Source organism: Mustela putorius, unplaced genomic scaffold (assembly GCF_011764305.1).
Source record: "Mustela putorius furo isolate JIRA1106 unplaced genomic scaffold, ASM1176430v1.1 tig00003870_pilon_pilon_pilon, whole genome shotgun sequence".
Lineage (NCBI taxonomy): Eukaryota > Metazoa > Chordata > Mammalia > Carnivora > Mustelidae > Mustela > Mustela putorius.
The window spans coordinates 5,477,446-5,497,012 of record NW_025422022.1 but is presented as its reverse complement, the minus strand read 5'-3'; the positions used below and the strand labels follow the sequence as shown (position 1 = coordinate 5,497,012).

At 36.2% G+C, this 19,567-nt stretch overlaps 1 protein-coding gene across 2 annotated transcripts in view; it reads left to right on the top strand.

Annotated features, from left to right (window-relative positions):
- Window positions 1–18,790, top strand: part of BLOC1S5 (biogenesis of lysosomal organelles complex 1 subunit 5) — a 42,743-nt gene extending 23,953 nt beyond the window's left edge. Inside the window, exons 4-5 of one of the 2 annotated variants that reach the window (XM_004753683.3) lie at window positions 2,283–2,341; window positions 17,268–18,790. In XM_004753683.3, the coding sequence (XP_004753740.1) occupies window positions 2,283–2,341; window positions 17,268–17,447 (239 nt within the window). In that variant the 3' untranslated portion in view covers window positions 17,448–18,790. The remainder of the gene's footprint in view (window positions 1–2,282; window positions 2,342–17,267) is intronic. The other variant, XM_004753684.3, reaches the window with a different exon arrangement.
- Window positions 18,791–19,567: the final 777 nt, after the last annotated feature.

Below are 19,567 nucleotides of genomic sequence, written 5' to 3'. Positions count from 1 at the left end.
GACAGTCCCTATAAAGAACAAACGTTTGCCTCTGTCTGATGTGTTCTAGTTAAAATTTTAAAGAACATAACAAATGACAGAATAGTGTTACGGTGTTGTAACTCTTCTTTTACATTAAACCCAGAATGATTGGAAAATGAAGAAGCACCCAAAGACCACAAAATGGATTTTTTTAAAAAGTTGTGTTTGGAGTCGGGGGAAAAAACTCCAATCAGGAAATGATAGAACCACTGCTTGGGAAAAATGATGTAATATTAATATGCCATAGAAAGAAGGCAGATCTAATCAGCTCCCATTTTGTTTTGTTTTCATCTTTTCTTTTAGAACAAACAATGATTGGGAACATAATTTTCAGTCCTAAAATACTGTCTTTGATATAACTAAAATAAATGGTTACTGATAAAAACATTACTTTTGAAAAGCAGAGTCCTCCTCTTTTACCATATTCTCACAGGGAGGGACCTAACATTTTTCTGAAAGGGAAATCACAGTCCCTCCCTGTTATGGAACTTGTGAGCTATTTGGGGCTAGGTTTGAGTAGGATAGGAAGGCAGAATTGTAAAATACTAGGCAAACCTCTGTTTAAGCAATTGCAAAATAAAGTGGTGAGATACATACCTACCTGGTAAAGGGATTTCAAATAAGAGAAAATCCATATAGGGAAAGGATTAATCTGAAAGGTCCTTATTATGAAAGCTGTCAACCTTGAACTGTTCTTTAAAGACAAGTAAAATATTTTCACTAGAAGAAAAGAGTAAGGAAAGTATTTTCAGTAGGGATAGTACAGTAAGAAGAAAAATAGTGGTAACAACACTCCCTTAACTACTTAACACTGTGCGAAGAATTGTTCTCAGTGGCATTAATATGACAGTTATTATTTGTGAGTCTAGTAGCTACTACATTATCTCATTTAATGTCAATTCCAAAGTCCTCTTATTAGTTGTTAGGTTTAATTTACAGATGAGGAACTAAGGTGCTAAGGCATTAGGAACAGCAGCGGTCACAGCACCTGGCACGTAGTAAATGCTCATTCAGTGTTAGACAGGCAAATCAATGAGCAAGCAGGCATGCCAAGTTATGCGACTAAGTGCTCAACTCCAGTTTTGACTATGGCTTGCTGTTAATTAACCTAAATGCGAAACAGTGAAATAAGTGAAAATGTTTGTGGACAGAAACACAGTGGATCGAGTAAACGAAGAGGTCTGAAAAACTGTTGGATGAAGACAGTTTCCTTGATGAGATCATGAGAGGAGCAGAGTGTTGAGGGTATGAACCAAGTCCTTAGAGGCAGGGGTCTGATTTTATTTTATTTATTTATTTATTAAAGATGTGTTATTTATTTATTTGTCAGAGAGAGTGAGCACAGGCAGACAGAGAGGCAGGCAGAGGCAGAGGGAAAAGCAGGCTCCCTGCTGAGCAAGGAGCCCTATGTGGGACTCGATCCCAGGACGCTGGGATCATGACCTGAGCTGAAGGCAGCCACTTAACTAACTGAGCCACCCAGGCGTCCCAGGGGTCTGATTTTAAATCATGCTTTCTGTACTTACTAGTTGTATTACCCCTCTTTGTACCTCAGTATTTTTACAGATGCCAGAAATCTGTAAAATGGGACAGTGATCCTCTCCTAATAGGAAAATGGGTTTAAGAGGAATAGTACATGAGAAGTACTTAGCATAGGTCTGGGCACATAGTAGTACTTAATAAATAAGTCTAATAATTACTACTAATCGTTGTGGTCCCTTAGAAAGGGAAATCACTCAGTGAAAACAAATTTGAATGTGGTGGTGGCAGTGAGGATGAATTAACAGATAAGAGAGGAGGAGCAAGAACAGAAAGTTGTGGAAGCATTGTAAGTATCAGGTACTGCCTGCAAGAGAGAAGTTCCTATGTATGAGTAAAGGGGGGAGAGAGGGTGAACAAATCAAAGAGACACTGTAGAGACAGACTATAATGATAAATTTATCAGGCATTTTATATCTTTTTAGAGAATTCTGTAGCTACTGTTGACAACTTGTCATTGGAATTAGTACTTAAAATGCTCTTGGCTTGTACCTCAAGGTTCAAGAATGATTGTGGTTCTAATGACGGCGTCCCTAATATACTAGCAAAACTTCCTTTTTCCCTTCTAGCCACCTCACCACCATCAAAATAGTATCAGTTCTTTTGTATAGCTTCATGAGATCTGAAACAATCCAAGTGTTTTGGTGTGTGTTGTTTTGTTTTTTTCAGGTAAGTCTTGAATAAGGACTGCTGACTGAAACCTATTCTATGTTTTATTTCAGTGCAAGCAGCTTCTGACTCAGTCTGTAGACTCCAACAGAGGGAGCAGGAACGAAAGAAGGTAAAAGTAGATCATTTGGCTAATGGGGTCTATAACTGTTACTGTCATCATACTGTTATCAGTTGCTTTTTTTTTTAATATTTTATTTATTTATTTGATGCACAGAGATCCCAAGTAGACAGAGAGTCAGGCAGAGAGGCGGGGGCCGGTGGGGGCCGGGGGAAGCAGGCACCCCTGCGGAGCAGAGAGCCTGATGCGGGGCTCGATTCCAGGACCCTGAGATCATGACCTGAGCAGAAGGCAGGGGCTTTAACCCACTGAGCCACCCAGGTGCCCCAGCAGTTGCTTTTGATTTAAAAAAAAAAAACCTTCAAATTTGTTTTCTTTATGCAGTGATTTAAAAAGATTTAAAAATGACTAATTCATTGAAAATACATTGAGGAGGTGTGAACACATGATTGCACCATCCATATTCTTCTAGTTCAAATTGTAGACCTCTTTTTATTCTTTTTCAACATTACCATCTTTTCCCTGAAAGTAGTATTTGTCTGATTGAGAACAGAGAATAAGACTTTGACACAGGACAAAAAATACCCACCAGATCGAAAATATAAATCTTTTTTTTAAGCATGAAACATTGATGAGTAGGTTATGTATATTTCTTCTAGAAAAGGAAGGATTCATGCCTGTGGGTGAGTTATTTAATGAATAGTCCTATGAGTATGTGAATTACTAGCTGAGTAGTGCTTTGCTTATTGAAAGTCTATCTTAAGTACATTCAGGTGTGGAAAAACAGCACAAGAATTTAAGTTCCTATGTTTTTTTTTTTGCTGTTTTCACTTATAATTTTTATATTTTTATAACTTAATTGTTGTTAACTAACAAAGATAGACTTTTTAAGAAATGTTGAAAATACTAAATCACTTTGAATATAATGCCTTTTATGTATCAACAAGTATAACTATCTCCATTTCTATGGAATGGGTTGTGTTCAGATCTGCACTGTATAAAAATTGAGTGAAAAAACCTTGCCAGAGTTTCAGTTTCCACAGCCTCTGTTTAACTCTAAATATCAATACAGAGTTTAAAAATTCAAAAATTTGGTGAGTTAGACCTTACTGAAATGAAAGGACTTGACATTCAGGCAGGTGAAGACTGCCCAGGAGGAGTAGGGGCCTGGCCCGCTGGGTCAGGAAGCAGGGCCCCTGAGCATGCTGACAGAATGGCAAGGCAAAGCCCGGACTGGGAAACCTGTCAGGTTGTAGTGTGTACAGTGTCCAGAGAGCACTGTAAAGGCAGGCAAGGAGCTCATGTGGACCATCCCAGGCTGGACAGCAGATATTTTTTGTTTCTCTACTCTGTGGGGTGCCACTGGGGATGAAAGATTTTAGTTTGTTAAGTTTAAGGCAGTTCATACACTCAGGAACTAACAATCCAGAAGAAGAGTCTCAAACCACTAACACTAATATGATGTAGGATAAAGTAGGAGCTGTGTTCAAGTTACAAAGAACTTTGTAGGATCTTGGCAGAAGGAGTAATGTAGTAGGAACATGGTGGCATTCGAGCCCAATCTTAATCAGTGAGTAGGAATTCAGTTGATGGAGGATGGGGAGAAAGCTATTGTAGGATGAGGGGATACAGTGTAAGCAAAGACAAAAGACGTGAGAAGTCCTTGGACTCACACAGCCACTATGTAGAGTATCTAAATGGTTATTTCCGGAGATGATTGTGGAGTATCTTGAATGCTATATTAAACAATTTGTGGTGGAGGGCACCAGCACCATTTCTGGTTTTGAGAAGCAGAAAAGCTATTTGATAGAACACTGGCTATACTGGCTGTTGCGTAAAGAAGCAATTCTTTTTATTTATTTATTTATTCAAAATAAAAATTTTTAAAAAGAGTGTTCTGTGTAGCATGTTATTATATGATTTAAGCAGATTCACGTGAATATGCACTCAGACATTATTGATCTTTCTTCCTAAGACATTGTCAGAACAGTTACGATTGTGATAAAATGTCAATTCTTGCCACTCTTGAGCAGAACTAACCTAAAATTAAATTTAATTGGAATAATTTCTCTTGTCACGTGGAATTTTTTCACATTTGGTGTATTAACAGTGTATAAGTAGGAAAATGACCAGCTTAGGTGAGAAAATACCTGGAGTCTTCTACTTCCGGTGTTCCCTTTGTTGGCTCGCCTCATCCCCTTACACAAATCCTTGAGCTTCAAGCTCCTCAGTTGCAAAATAAATACCAGTTACACTTACCTGACAGATTGATTTTTCTCCTTATACCAGGTAAGTTGTATTATATAATCTGCATGAAACAGCTTTGCCAATTGTACTGCATCAAGTGGAAGGCACCATTTTCCCCCTGCCAGCTCGATTATTGTTTAAGGTGCAGACAGTCACTCTGGGTAGGAGCCCCGCTGTGGTCTCTTAAGTTGGTGAAGCATTTGAGAATGCCACGCATTCACGATTTCTTAGATTAAAAGATACTAAGATACTGTACCTTGGTTTGAATAAAAATGGCTTTAAGAAATAATAAAGGCCTTAGATTATGTTAGTCTTACATTTATTTCTTACAGGTAATATGTCGGAGAATGTTACTGAACTGTTTTTTAATGTGGAATGCACATTAAAAGTTAGTATTTTAGAATGTACTGAAATGTGTTTCACTAACTGTGCCATGCTAATGGCATTTACGAAGCTACCTGTGTAAGAATCCACTCCAATTATTTTCTTTTCTCAAGATAATTTAATAAAATTGACCAGCTGAATGTTACACAAAGATGCATTTCTCAGACAACGCTCAAGAAAAGTAATAATTCTTCATATTCTGCAGATCAATAAACCTTTAGTCTCTGTTTCTTTTTTAGTGCTTGTCTAGTTAGCAGAACATTTGAAATATGAATCTTTAAGGACCCTTTTTCTATACTGCTGTATCTGATTTCTGCAGAAACTTTGACATGGCCGAGGTTTCGGATTACATATATATAAAAGATACAGACGAGTTTAAATTTTCATCTAGCAAATGTGTACAAAGCAAAACTGACCTCTGGCTGGGTCTTGCAGTCTCATGTTAATTGTTGTCCTTGGTTATACTGTTGGCTCCATTTTGTATATTTGAATGGCTCTCAGAACAAAGAAAGATGGGAGTAGTAATGGAATAAAATAGACTATTGCCATTAATCTTTAATTCTTTTATGTCAAGACAATATGTGGAATTCTGTGGGAAGTAAATTATGATAAACGTCATTCATCCAAATTACACTTCCCGCAATTGATACCTAAAAGTACATTCAGAAGAACAATAAATGCACATTCCCCAGTTGTTTAACATATGTCTTGAAAACTACCCTCTAGTACAAAGTTGCATTTTGGAAGCTAGCATTAAAAGTAGTGAAATGAAAATACAGCTAGTTTAGAAAATTCACGGACTTAAAAATACACCATCAAGGAAAACACACTGTGAATACCCTTCAGCAGTTTAAACTTAGGTTCATGCACACGTGACAACTTTTGAAGCCATATTCAACCAGACTAGAGATAATAATAAATACGAATCCTCTGATTTATCTTGCCTACATATACTCACTTGATTTTAGTTACACCCCTGCACGATTTTTTTCATGAGAGCAAGGAAATAACACATACGTTGTTCGTCACGGAGTTTGACAGTACAAAGGAATAGATCAGTATGCAGTAGTCTGTTTAAAATCCTTTCTGATGGCTATCACATTCCGACACTTCTAACTGCAGTAAATTCTTTTTCATTTTTTGGTATAAGGCCTAGCTTAAATTAGTGACAGTGTATTACTGACAGATGTTTGAAAGGGCCTTTTAGGCCTTAGTTGACTTATTCAGAGTTTCCCTGTAGGCCAGGGTGTCTCAACCTCTGCACTGTGACCTTTAGAATAGATAATAGAATAGATAATTCTTTGTTGTGGCAGCTTGGTAGGATGTTTACAAGCATCTTTGGCTTTTACCCACCACATGCCAGTAGCACTTCCTTCCCCCTAACCTGTGCTGTGATAACCAAAAATTTGAGGGACAAGAGAAAATTAAATGATGGTTAAAATCCACCCCTCCCCAGATAAGAATCACTGACTTAGACTATAATATGTACAAAATTTTGTTTTTATTTTGTTTTTTCAAAATTTTGTTTTTACGGTTCACTTATAGACCTGTTCTTAGACATAGGTTGGCTTCTTTTTAAATTTATCTCTAATGAGATATATGTAAGTCAGTGTTCTATTACTGTTTTTCCTTGTAGAGAAAAATATAAATCATTACAGCAAAATACTCTGTACACAGTTGTAGCTCATTTATAAACTTCTTTTCTCTTTTAAAGTTGGCATTTTCTAATTTTATTTTAAAAACACATTTATCCACTCATTTAAGAATGTAACTGATTCCATTTAGAAAGAACCCTCTGACACCTGATGTGAGAATTTTTTTGTTGTGGTAAAATAAGTATAACAAAAAATTTACCATTTTAACTGATTTTAAGTGTGTAGTTCTGTGACATTAAGTACATTCACATTGCTCTACAACCATCACTACCATCCATTTCCAGAACTTTCATCTACCCCAACTGAGACTCTACCTGTTAAACACTAACTCCCCTTTCCTACTCCTTTATTCCTGGCAACCAGCACTCCACTGTCTGTCCCTATAATTGGACTAGTCTAGGTACCTGTGCTAAATGGAATAGTACAGCATTTATCTTTTTGTCACTGGCTTATTTCTTTGTTCACCTATGTCATAGCCAGTATCAGAATTTCATTCCTTTTTAAGAATGACTAGGACTCCATTATATGTATATTCCATATTTTGTGTATCCTTTCATTTGCCTTTGGATACTTGTGTTGCTCCCACATTACCACTATTGTGAATAACACTGCTATTAACTTGAGTGTACACCTATTTGTTCAAACCCCTGCCTTCAGTTCTTTTAAGTATACACTCAAGAGTGGAACTACTGGGTGAAATGGTAATTCAATTTTTAATTTTCTGAGGAACGACCATCCTGTTTCCTGTAGTCATACTTCTCTATATTCCCATCCACAGTGCACAAGTGTTCCATTTTCTCTGCGTCCTCGTCAACACTTGTTATTTTCTGTTTCTTTGGTAGCAGCAGTCCTAATGGGTGTGAGATGGTATCTTACCGTGGTTTTGATTTGCATTTCTTTAATGATTATCATTATCATTACTTTAATGAGTATCTTTTCCTTTGTTTATTGGCTATTTTTATGTCTTTTTTGTAGAAATGTTTCTTGAAGCCCTTCACCCATCTTTTAATCAGGTTATTTGGTTTTGTTTTTGTTGTTATTGAGTTGTAGGAGTTGGTTAATATATGTTGGATATTAACCCCTTATCATACATATGATGTGTAAATACTTTCTCCTATTCTGTGGGTTGGCTTTCACTCTGTTGATAGTGCCCTTTGATACACAGAAGCTTTTAATTTTGATGAAGTTCATTTTTTTTTTTTACTTTCATTGCCTCTGCTTTTGGTGTGATAGCCAAGAAATCATTGCTAAATCTAATGTCATGAAGCTTTCTCCCTGTTGTCTTCTAAGAATTTTATATTTTTAGATCTTGACAGTTAGATCTTTGACCTATTTTGAGTTAATTTTTGTATATGATGCAAGGTAAAGGTCCATTTTCATTTTTAGTTGCATGTAGATACCCAGTTTTCCAGCACCACTTGTTGAAAGGATTACCTTTTCCCTATTGAATGATTTTTGACACTCTTATCAAAAATCACTTGACCATCTATCTAAGGGTTTATTTCTGAACACTTCTATTCTAGTCGTCTGTGTGTTTTTCATTATACTAGTACGACACTGTTTTGACCACAGGAGCTTTGTGGTAAGTTCTGAAATCAACAAATGTATATTGTAAAATGAAGGTTTTATTATTATTCAGATATGGTAAGACCAACTGATAAAGGGATGACTGCCAGGGAAAGACTGTTTATTATTCATAGTTCCCAAGTGGAGGTTGCATGCTGTACCACACAGGACCATATGAGGATACACCAAGGTTAGTCAGGAGGTGGGGTGGGGGGCGGGGAGACAGGTTATTATCATTCATATTATTGTGGTTTCAGCAGGAAGGAATATGTGAGACAGTGTTAGCAGACTTAGGATTGGATAATTTGAACAATTTCAGAAGGCTCTAGGGGATAGGGGCTGTCTGGCCTTGTGTGATTAGAGCAGGTAGATAGTGGCCCAGGGGCTGAGATCCCAGTAAAGGTGGTTGGGGTATGGACTCTCAGTTGGTTGGCTTGCATATAAAAGGTATACTCATAGGGGAGTCATGAGTCCTATCTCTAGGAATGAGCTAGCCCTGGGAAGGAGAGTCTCTTTCCAGAGTTAGCAAGACCCCAGTTATCAAAACTGTAGAACCACATGGTCAAGACAGTGTGAGGCCTCCAACTTCATTCTTTTTTCAGGATTGTTTTGGCTACTTGGTGTCACTTGAGATTTCATATGACTTTTAGGATGTATTCTATTTCTGTAAAAAAGTAATTGGGAATTTAATAGGGGATTCCACTCACCCTGCAGATTACTTTGGATAGTACTGACATCTTAACAATATTAAGTCTCCCAATCCATGAATATGAGGTGACTTTCCATTGATATGTCTTTAATTTCTTCTTTAGGAATGATTTCTAGTTATCAGTGTACAAGTCTTTTGTACAAGTCTCCTTGGTTAAATTCATTCCCAAATAGTCTTTTCAATGCTACTGTAAATAGAATTTTCTTAATACCCTTTTTGAATTGTTCATTGTTAGTATATAGAAATGCAATTGATTTTTGAGTTTTTATTTTGTAGCTGGCAAATTTGCTGAATTTGTTGATTCTAGTGAGGTTTTTTTTTTTTTTTCTTTTTTTTGTGGAACCTTAGGGTTTTCTGCATATGACTATGCTCTCTGTAAGCACAGATAATTTTACCTCTTTTCCAATATAGATGTCTTCTTTTTTTTCTCTCCTAATTGCCCTGGCTAGGACTTCTAATACTAAGTTCAGGAGAAGTGGCAAAAGCAAAATTTTGTTGTCTCCTTCCTGATATTAGAGGGAACGCTTTCAGTTTTTTGCCATTGGATATGATGCTACCTGTGAGTTTTTCACATATTGGCCTTTATTATGTTGAGATAGTTTCCTTTTATGACTAGTTGATGGAGTGTTTTTACCATGTGAGGGTCTTGAACTTTGACTAATACGTTTTCTGCGTTAGATTGAAATGGTTAACGTGGTTTTTTCTCTTCATTCTGTTGATGTAGTATATTTTTTCATTGATTTTTGTGTGGTGGTTTTGTTTTTTTGTTGTTGTTTTTTTTTTTTTTGACAGAGAGAGATCACAAGTAGGCAGAGAGGCAGGCAGAGAGAGAGGAGGAAGCAGGCTCCCTGCTGAGCAGAGAGCCCGATGCGGGGCTCGATCCCAGGACCCTGAGATCATGACCTGAGCCGAAGGCAGCAGCTTAACCCACTGAGCCACCCAGGCGCCCCTGATTTTTGTGTGTTTTAAACCATCCTTACATTCCAAGAGCAAAATAGTGTGTGACTATTTTAATATGCTTTTGAACTCAGTTTGCCACTAATTTATTGAGAATTTTATATCAGTATTCATCAGGAATATTGATCTGCACTTGTTTTTTTCTTATAGTGTCTTTTTTTTTTTTTTTAAAGATTGATTTATTTATTTGACAGAGAGAAACACACTGAAAGAGAGCATAAGCAGGGGGGAGTGGGAGAGGGAGAAGCAGGCTTCCTGCCGAGCAGAGAGCCTGATGGGCTCAATCCTAGGACCCTAGGATCATGACCTGAGCTGAGAGCAGATGACCAATGACTGAAACACCCAGGCACCCCATTTTTCTTTTAGTGTCTTTATCTGCATTTCGTCTCAGGACATTGGTGACCTCACAGAATGAGTTGGGAAGTCTTCCCTCCTCTTCAAATTTTTTAAGAGTTTGAGAAGGATTAGTATTAATTCTTCTTTAAGTATTCTGTAGAATTCACCAGTAAACTCATCTGGTTCTGAAATGACTTGATTTTTAATACCACATGCTCTCCTAAACTCTTGCTAGAAGAGGAAAAACTATTTTAAAGTTAGTTTCACTTTTGTTTTTTAAAAATTAGCAGGAGCCCCACATATAAATCCCCGAGTGGTTAACAGTGTATGCCTGTACTTTTTCTCTACCTATTCAGGTGTATTCGGTTTTTTGAAGCTCTTAATTACTTTTGAAATTGGAATGTGAAATACTTGTTAGTTTCTGTCATTTTTTAAAACATTGCCAATTCTGAGACTAATAATTTAATATATTACTTGGTTTAAACAATGTTATATAGCAAAAAGAGTAGAAAACTGGATTTTTACTATTGGTTCTACCTTATTCTAAGTGTGTGTCCATGGAAATATGTCTGTATAGGAGCAGCATTATATACCATATTTGACACCAAAAATAGACCTTCTTTTAACGCTTCTCCCAAAAAATTATGTTTAATAATAAGCCAGATGTTAAAGAATAATGAATGACAAGAACAAAAATGCAGATGGTATTGTTTTTAACTTCATGTATGTAGTCACACCAATAAAAAAATTAAAAACTTGAAAGAACTATAACACCAAAGGAAAAAAATAAGTAATAAATTTAAGTGCATTGATTATATTTTGGAAAAAAGAAAAAAGTCACCTGTATATTGTCTGTTATGGTAATTAATAATATTACCGCTTGCTTTTGATTCTTAGGCAGATTAGTTAATAACCTCATTGAATTTGATATTTGACTATTCAAATTAAATAGTATAGATGGATATATTAATCTCTTTGATTCACAGTTGATTTAAAATGCTTTTTAATTATAATTTTGAAATTTCTTTGACATTAATATAAATATGTTTATATTTATATTAATATAATTTAATATAAATTAATAATAAATAATAATAAATTAATATAATATAATATAAATATAAGATAAATAGTTCAGAAAAGTGTTAAGCATAAGAATAAGTCCGGAAGAGCTTCATAAAAATCACATCACAATGAATTCCAGAAATTGCAATACTGTCTTTATTCTTTGGCAGTTGTTCTGATGGCTCTCAGTGTCCCCATAGTATAAAAATTTTAGGTCTAAATAAAAACATACTCAAACTTAAGTACAAAAAAATGGTAGTATAGAATAATGGATTTGAACTGATTCAGATCTTACCTGCATTTGCCCTACTGTCATTGTTTAAGTGCAGTTATATTTAATTCCCCAGAGGTTGGAGGGTCTTAGTGTCTAAAGAAAGCTGAAATGATTCTGGACTACTTGGTATTTACTTTGGAAATAAACATGTATAGCCGACTTCATCTTTGTCCGTGACTGGTCATGTAACTGGAAGTCCTCTAAATTCACTTCAGTGTAAAAGACACAATTTATTAAAGGATAAATAAAAAAATGTGTTAATTTGAAACACATTATTAAAATTCAACAATAATCTCAGTAATTGAGTAGAGCTTTAGACGAAAGAAGGATTGTTGGTTTAGGAGTATTTTATCACCGACATTTTTCAGTATGGTCAGTGCCTGGTGATGATAAAAAACAGTCTTTCATTTGTTTGTGTCCTTGATGTAAATTCTCTACAGACAATACACCGTCTTATTATTTGCACCCAGGGCAGAGCTCTCTCACCCTCCTGCTGTTGCTGTGCCCGCTGCATATTATATCATTGCTGAAAAGAAAAGCTGCAAACTATCCTATGTGATGTGACTTCATTTTGTTGTTATTAAAGAAATACGTTTGTACAAACATCAGGAAATAATCTTTAGTACTCATTGAACTATTTATAATACCGGGGAAAAGGTTGCTAGAGAAAGGACTTGGTGTGTATGTAGGGAACTATCACTTCCTATCAGACTTGTATGAAGCTGTTTGACCATAACTAGAGTTAAATGGGATCATTGTTTTTCAAATGTGTTTTAATTAAAGGAACACTTATTTCAGACTAAATCTCACATAGAACCCCATTTCTTTTTCTTTTCTTTTCTTTTTTTTTTTTTTGGCTATTTATTTTTTTTTAATTTTTTATTTCTTTTCGGCATAACAGTATTCATTGTTTTACACCACACCCAGTGCTCCATGCAATCCGTGCCCTCTCCAATACCCACCACCTGGTTCCCCCAACCTCCCACCCCCGCCCCTTCAAACCCCTCAGATTGTTTTTCAGAGTCCATAGTCTTTCATGAGAACCCCGTTTCTTGAACATAAAAGCAGAATTGCTGTTTCTGAAAGTGATGTGCCCAGGAGATGATGGTCTGCAGTTAGCGTGGTTATTTATAAAAGATTTTTCCTGATTTCTGAGAGCTTTTTGTAGTTGTGACCAGATGCATTGGCATTTTGGGCTAAGTCCTTGGCTTCTGTAACCTCCTCATGTATGAGCTGGGGCGCACGTTGGCGTTAGAATGGCTTCAACGGAGTTGAAGTATTGTGACAGTCTGTTAGGGGGCTCATGTGTTGCTTTCAATTAAGCAGCTGCTCAGCTCCTTGTCCTATTCCAGGGAAGTTACAACTGGCCAGACTGCATTTCCGTACATTTTGAATAGCTAGACCCTAGGATAGCCTTTCCTCCTGTCGTAGAATACTTTTCAACTCTTTGCCTAGGTGATATGTAAGATACAGCTAATTGGGAATTTTTCTGCTATTGCATAAAATAAAACCTTATGGGAATCTTAGAAAATGGAACATTCCATCCAGCCAAGTTGACCTCACAGCTGAGGTTTTTATCTTCTTCAGGCACACCACTTTTATCACTTTATTTTGGGAGGAAATCTTTAAAAAATATATTTCATACTTTTCTGATTTTCATAAAAATTATTATTATAGGCTAAATTTCTTTAGGAAATTAGGAGTTATTGAAAATAGTTTTACATGATGGTGAATATGGGGGTGTCCTCAGAGAATTAGAGAGTTTTTCTCTTTGGGAAATACCCTCAAATACTATATGTGTTCTAAGTTTTTGTATCTGTGTTCTCCCTCCCCATAAGGCCAATGCCTGTCATTTCTTCCTATCTCATTTATCAGCATTTTTTTTCTAATTTGTGACTTTTAATATGGTGTACTTTTAAAAACCAGTTAACATGGTTAGAATTGTGTGTAAAGTAAGGTAAGTTAATTCAGAATCAAACAAGCTTTTCACGAATACTGCAGTATTTGTAATTGGACTTGACTTTTTTTTTTCTTTTGTTGGATTAAAAGACTTACTCTAGGGGCTCCTGGGTGGCTCAGTGGGTTAAGTCTCTGCCTTCGGCTCAGGTCATGATATCAGGGTCCTGGGACTGAGCCCCACATGGGGCTCTCTGCTCAGCAGGGAGCCTGCTTCTCCCTCTCTCTCTCTGCCTGCCTGTGATCTCTGTCAAATAAATAAATAAAATCTTTAAAAAAAAAAACAACAAAAATAGACTTACCATATAGTCATATAGTTCTCCCCTAAGTTTCAGTAGATGTTATTCCAGCTAGGCAGATGTTATTTATTTATGTAAAGAGTATGGTATTGGCAGTACGGGAATGTAGAAGCTGTCCTTTAATCTTCTTTACTGATTGGTAAGAAGAATGCAAGATTGTGTAGCACTTACTTTTCTTACTCATTTATTGATTCATTCATTCATTTCAGAGAGAGAGAGCACAAGCAGGGGGAGAGTTGAAGGGAGAGGGAGAAGCAGACTCCCCGCTGAGCTGGGTGGAGCTGGAGAGGACCCTGGGATCAGGACCTGAGCTGAAGGCAGATGCTTAACCCACTGAGCCACCCAGGCATCCCTCATAGTATTTTCTTTTATTAAAAGTGAGAGTCTGAGAGAAAACTAAAAGTGACTTCAAGCAGTTCTTGATGAAAAAAAAAAAAAAAAAAGAAGTTCTTGATGAGAAAGCAAGACTAAATTTTCAGCTAGATTAGAGCATAGGCCACATTCAACTTCTTTTTACCTGAACTGTGAGGCCAAGGAGTGATCTATCTTTTGCGAAGAAGCTAGTTGGAATATATATATTTTAGTCATGATATTCTGAAACTACGAAATAGACATACTGGTATTTAATGACATCGTAAAGCCCTTTCTTAGAACCAAATGATAAGGAGGATTGAAATTGAGTATAGGAATGGGAAGGGGAAACTCAGTTTTATTTGAGTTGCCTGTATTGTTCAATTTATTACAAGAATCCATTGCTGAAATTGGATTACTAAAACTAGAATGCCTGGGAGGTTCAGTTGGTTAAGCATCTGCCTTCAGCTCAGGTCATGACCCCAGGGTCCTGGGATGGAGCCCAGCATTGGGCTCCCTCTGCTCAGCCCGGACCTGCTTCTCCCTCTCCCTCTACCCCCTGCCCTGCATGGACCTATGCATGCACGCAGGATTTCTCCCTTTCTCTCTCTCAAATAAATAAAATCTTTAAAAATAAATATTGAATATTTTTTTGAATTTATTAAAATTAATAAAATAAAAAATAAATTATTAAAATGAAAGGACAGAAAATGAGGAGGATAAAAAGTGGTTTGATTTTCCTTCTAGATGTTTTGCTTATAATTTGTATAATAGTGATATTAATTTTTATTAAGTTCCATAGGCATTGAGCTAGGAACTGGACATATATTACCTCTGGACTTCATATTTATTTATGAATGTAAAGTATTTTCCTCATTTTAAAGTTAAACTTCAGCTCGCTTAGGGTCAAGCAGCTGGTAGCAAGTGAACCAGAATTTGAAGTTAGGTTTATATGCTTCCCAAATCATTTTTCCATTGAATTGGACTGGAAAAAGTGCTCTCTGGTGGGAAGTAGAATTAGGGCTGTTGCCTTGTGGTCTAAATCACAGGGTTGGCTGAGCCAATTATGACATACCTTAAAAGAATAAAAAGAAAAGAAAAATCTATTAAGCAATATCTGAGTGTGCATGTTTAGTATTTTCTGATTTATTAAAAAATAGTTTACAGCTAAAAGCGGGATCCCATCTTGAGAAAGTCTATGTGCATTTTCTTCTATCTTTAGCCTGACTGTGGCTTTTCTCCTAGAATATAATAATTTTTGCCAAAGTTCCATGAAAAGAGTTTAATGAACTCTTCATGTTTTATTCATCTTTTGGAGAATTACAATCCGTGAGGCTGAAAAGTTAAAAAATAAAGTTCTGAATTTTGTTTAGCCTGTTTCCTAACTTTTTGTTTAGCCTGTTTCCTAACCTGATTGCCACCAGCAAACCCCTCCCTAACCCTCTCCCCACCACTGTAGTGCCTGGTCTGAAGCACATGTTTTACGGGAATGTTTGACTTTAAGGCAAACTTCAGACTCACTCCAACCTGGTTTCACTTGAAAAGCCTCTGTGCAGAGAAACCGGATCAGATTGGCAAGAAAAAGCTCTTATAGTAGTTGTTTTTGTCCTGTAAAAGAGACTTTCTATCTGTGTAACCCTTCCTCTGGAAAGATCCAATTCACACTTTGGATAAAAAAGGCATAGGTTGGGTATCATGAAGACCTAAGTTTGAATCTACAACTTAATAGCTGAGTGACCGTGGAGAAATACCTTTAGTGTCCTTAATCTTCATGTGTAAAGTGAAAATAATGTCATTTTATAACAGTAGTTTTTAGGAATAGATAAGATAAGCAGGACAGGTAGCAAAAACATGCATTTCATAGATACTTAGAGAACAACAAATTATCCACCTTTTTATCTTGCTTATCATCATCTCAGATGAGAGAGAAAATGGAGCAGCTAGGATGTGATGACAGCATGAAAACACAGTTCCCATTTTTTTCCCTACCGGCTACCCTTTTGGCGTGACCAGGCATCTGGGCACCAGTATTTGAGTGTGCCAGGTGTCCTGTTTTCATTAGAGTGCTGGAATTTATAATGACTTTAGGTGCTTTATAACTTTATAACTTTTTATGGTTTGTATCTGTCCCTTTTTTTTTTTTTTTTTTCTCAATAGGACTTAGTCTGTATCCAGACTTCTAAAGACATGTATGTAGAACATTTAAGGCGGGGAGATAAAATTATTTTTCTGACTCTCTTTTGTATTTAGTTTCTCTTTGTTGCACGTATTCAGAGATGATTAAAATTGTACTAAACTTACACCTTTGCACTTATACATTGTTTTATCTTTATTGTTGTGATAGTCAAAAGAAAATTTTTTCATCTTCATGTAGAAATATTAAGGAACATCTCAAGAACTTATTTGCACAGATGCTTTTGGTGTTTATTTACTTTAAGGAATGGAACAAAACCAGAAGAAATGTCATGAGTTCTTTTCCAGTGATTAATAATAATCTTTGCATCTTAGGTCTTTTTTAGATTTAAAATCTTTTTAAAATTTTCTTTAAAAGATTTTTTTGTTAATTTATTTGACAAAGAGAGAGCACAAACAGGGGCAGTGGCAGAGGCAGAGGGAGAAGCAGGCTCCCCGCTGCGCAGGGAGCCCAACTCAGTCCCAGGATCCTGGAATCATGACCTGAGCCAAAGGTGGATGCTTAACTGACTGAGCCAGCTAGGTGCCCCCAAAGCTTTTTTAAATTTAAAATCTTTTTTAATGCACCAAAAAAATATTTTATGTAAGTCATGCACCTTGGTTTCTCATAATAATGATTTCTTTTGGCATATATTCTTTACATTTGATTTAAAAATTATATACACTTAAATGGAATTTGAAAAGAAATAGACATGAAAATTTACTTGGATTGTATTTGATTTTGTCATTTAAAGATACTAGACATTTTAGAAATTTCAGAAATACGGTTACCATCTGAGTTCACTCATAGTAAGAGAAGCCTTAGATGTTTCTGATTTGTCATGTTCTTGTTAGACATTAAAACTGCCGTGCCATTTTAGCATTGTGACTTTCAAACTGATTGCTGTAGTAGGCAAATACCAGAGTTAAAGTTATGTTTGTCTCTTGTGCATAGAAGGATAATTGTCTGGAAAATGTCATGTGACTTTCAATTTTTTTTTCTCAGATTCTTAATGACCATTTAATAGCTAGTGAAAAACAGCATATAACCCAGTGGGAAGATTTCATGAAAGAACAACACAGCAGACAGGCTGAAGTGGATGAAGAACACAGAAAAGCCATGGAGAGGCTTAAAGAACAGTATGCCGAGATGGAGAAGGACCTAGCGAAATTTTCAACCTTTTAAGAACTTTAACCACAACAGTGACAATTTAGTAAGAGAACATTGACTTCCCCCAAAAAACTGTGCCCACCAAACCATTTAGCCTCTGCTTCAAGCTTAGCAATATATTCAGTGGCACTCTTACATCAGAAGAAAGTTCCACTGGAGTCTTAATGAAGTGTCTAATAGAAGAAGAGTGCCACAACTTTCCAGTTTTAAGTGCCTACATATGACTATTTGAATGGGGAGGATAGGAGGGAAAAAATGGGATAAATTTGCTTTTTGTTAATCAGCATTGGGTGTCTTTTCAGTTGATTATCTCAGAGAACTGTAGGTATAGACTTAGAAAAATAATTTAATTCATTCCCATTTTGGGTTAGTTATTGTGGCTTAGACGGCAGATAGAATAGCTGCCTGTCATAACGTCCTTGGCTATTGGAAGAATGTATACAGTATTATTCCATGGGTAATGTGGACAAAGACAACTGTCTTTGGAGCAGCGATCCCATTTAAGAGAGGTGAGAGTCAAAATCTTTTCTCTACTGAGGCAAAGATGGCCACATTGGTCTTTGAGCCGCCCGTTGGGAAGGGTTGCAGGTTTTACAGGACAGCATGATGCCACGTGTTTCACTGAATGACAAAACACACTTGTGAAGTGGCCTTCCAGCACTTAATATTTTCAGCTTTTAAAACAGACTTAGAAGGAAAAGCTTACCAAAAATATATTTGACGTTTAGCCTTTCCAAAAACCATAATCTTATCCATAGTATTTACCTCATATTTGTGTCTGTTTTGCTGTGGGTAAGCTTTGTAAGATAAATAATGTCTATCCATGTTTCAACTGTGTAATGAGTAATCAGCAAAATCTGCCAAGGAGTCCCTCTGGAACCATATAAAGATTCTGGCTCTGAATAAACCAGAAGTGTTTGCCCACATGGCAAATGATCCATGTTAAATGTAAATCCTTTTTTAGTGTTTAACGTCTGTTCTCATAAGCAGGTGTATTATGATGAAACATGTACCAAGTCTGTCATCACTGTGATCTTTAAAAAAATCTGCATTTAACAGCCTAATTGAGAAACGAAGTTGATTTTTTATTTGCCATAAACCTAGCAAAATTAAATGCAATAATTTCTGAGATTTATAGCAAATGAATTCGAGGTATGGATAAATCTTTCAAATATTTTTTATTGCTCTCCTGTAAAGAAAGGCACAAGAAAGAAAATACCCAACTTTCTCGTGTTATCTCAGTGTTGCTACTGCAGAGAAGTGACAATGCTTGCTTGTGTAAATTTATGGCTTACTGTCAAAGCTTCATTCTTGGCTGCATGTTGAAAATGTGATTAAAGTTAATAGAGGAGATGAAATAAGTATTTGAGATTTCTTTCAATAACACTGAACTTCGGCCAACTTTCTCTGTCCGCTACTGTAGGCTTGACAGGTTCATCAATCATTCTCTGGTACCTGGACTAAAAAGAGCACTTGCTGACACTAAGGCATGTTGGAATTTTCTTAATTCTCTTTCAGTGGATGGAAAAAAATAAAACCATACTTCCAAAAATAGCCCACACATGAAAAGGGAGGGGAACCTTAAATGAAAATTCCCTTTGTACTGTAGGCAGTTTTTGGAATGCTATTAATTGCCAGCGCACCATCTGAACAGATGCCGTAACCAAGAAATCAGGACTGTGTGTGTGTGAGAGCAAACGTGCTCTTAATGTGGCTGCTCCAGTTGCACAGCAAAGGTTTCTGATAGTGTCTGCTCCTCTCATATGATAATAAATACTGTCTAAGTTTGTATATTTCATACAAGGATCTAAAGGACTTCTTAAACCCAAATGAGTTGGTAAGCTCTTTGAACTGTAAACATGAAGGTAGTAAATTCTTTCTTTGTAACTTTGTTAGCTAGTCAACATGGTGTGTGAAAAAGACAGTTGGTTTGCCTTCCCTCTTAATACTTTCACTTCTATTTCACAGTTTCCAAATCACTTTTGACAGATATTTTATTTACATTTAAAAATTAGTAATTACACAATTTACAACATTTCTATTTATGCTGTTGAGCAGAAATGAAATGAGTCCTGTGTAGCTCACAGGATTATTTTATAATGACCAAGTGAAGTAACGTTCTGCCCTTTTAAAGT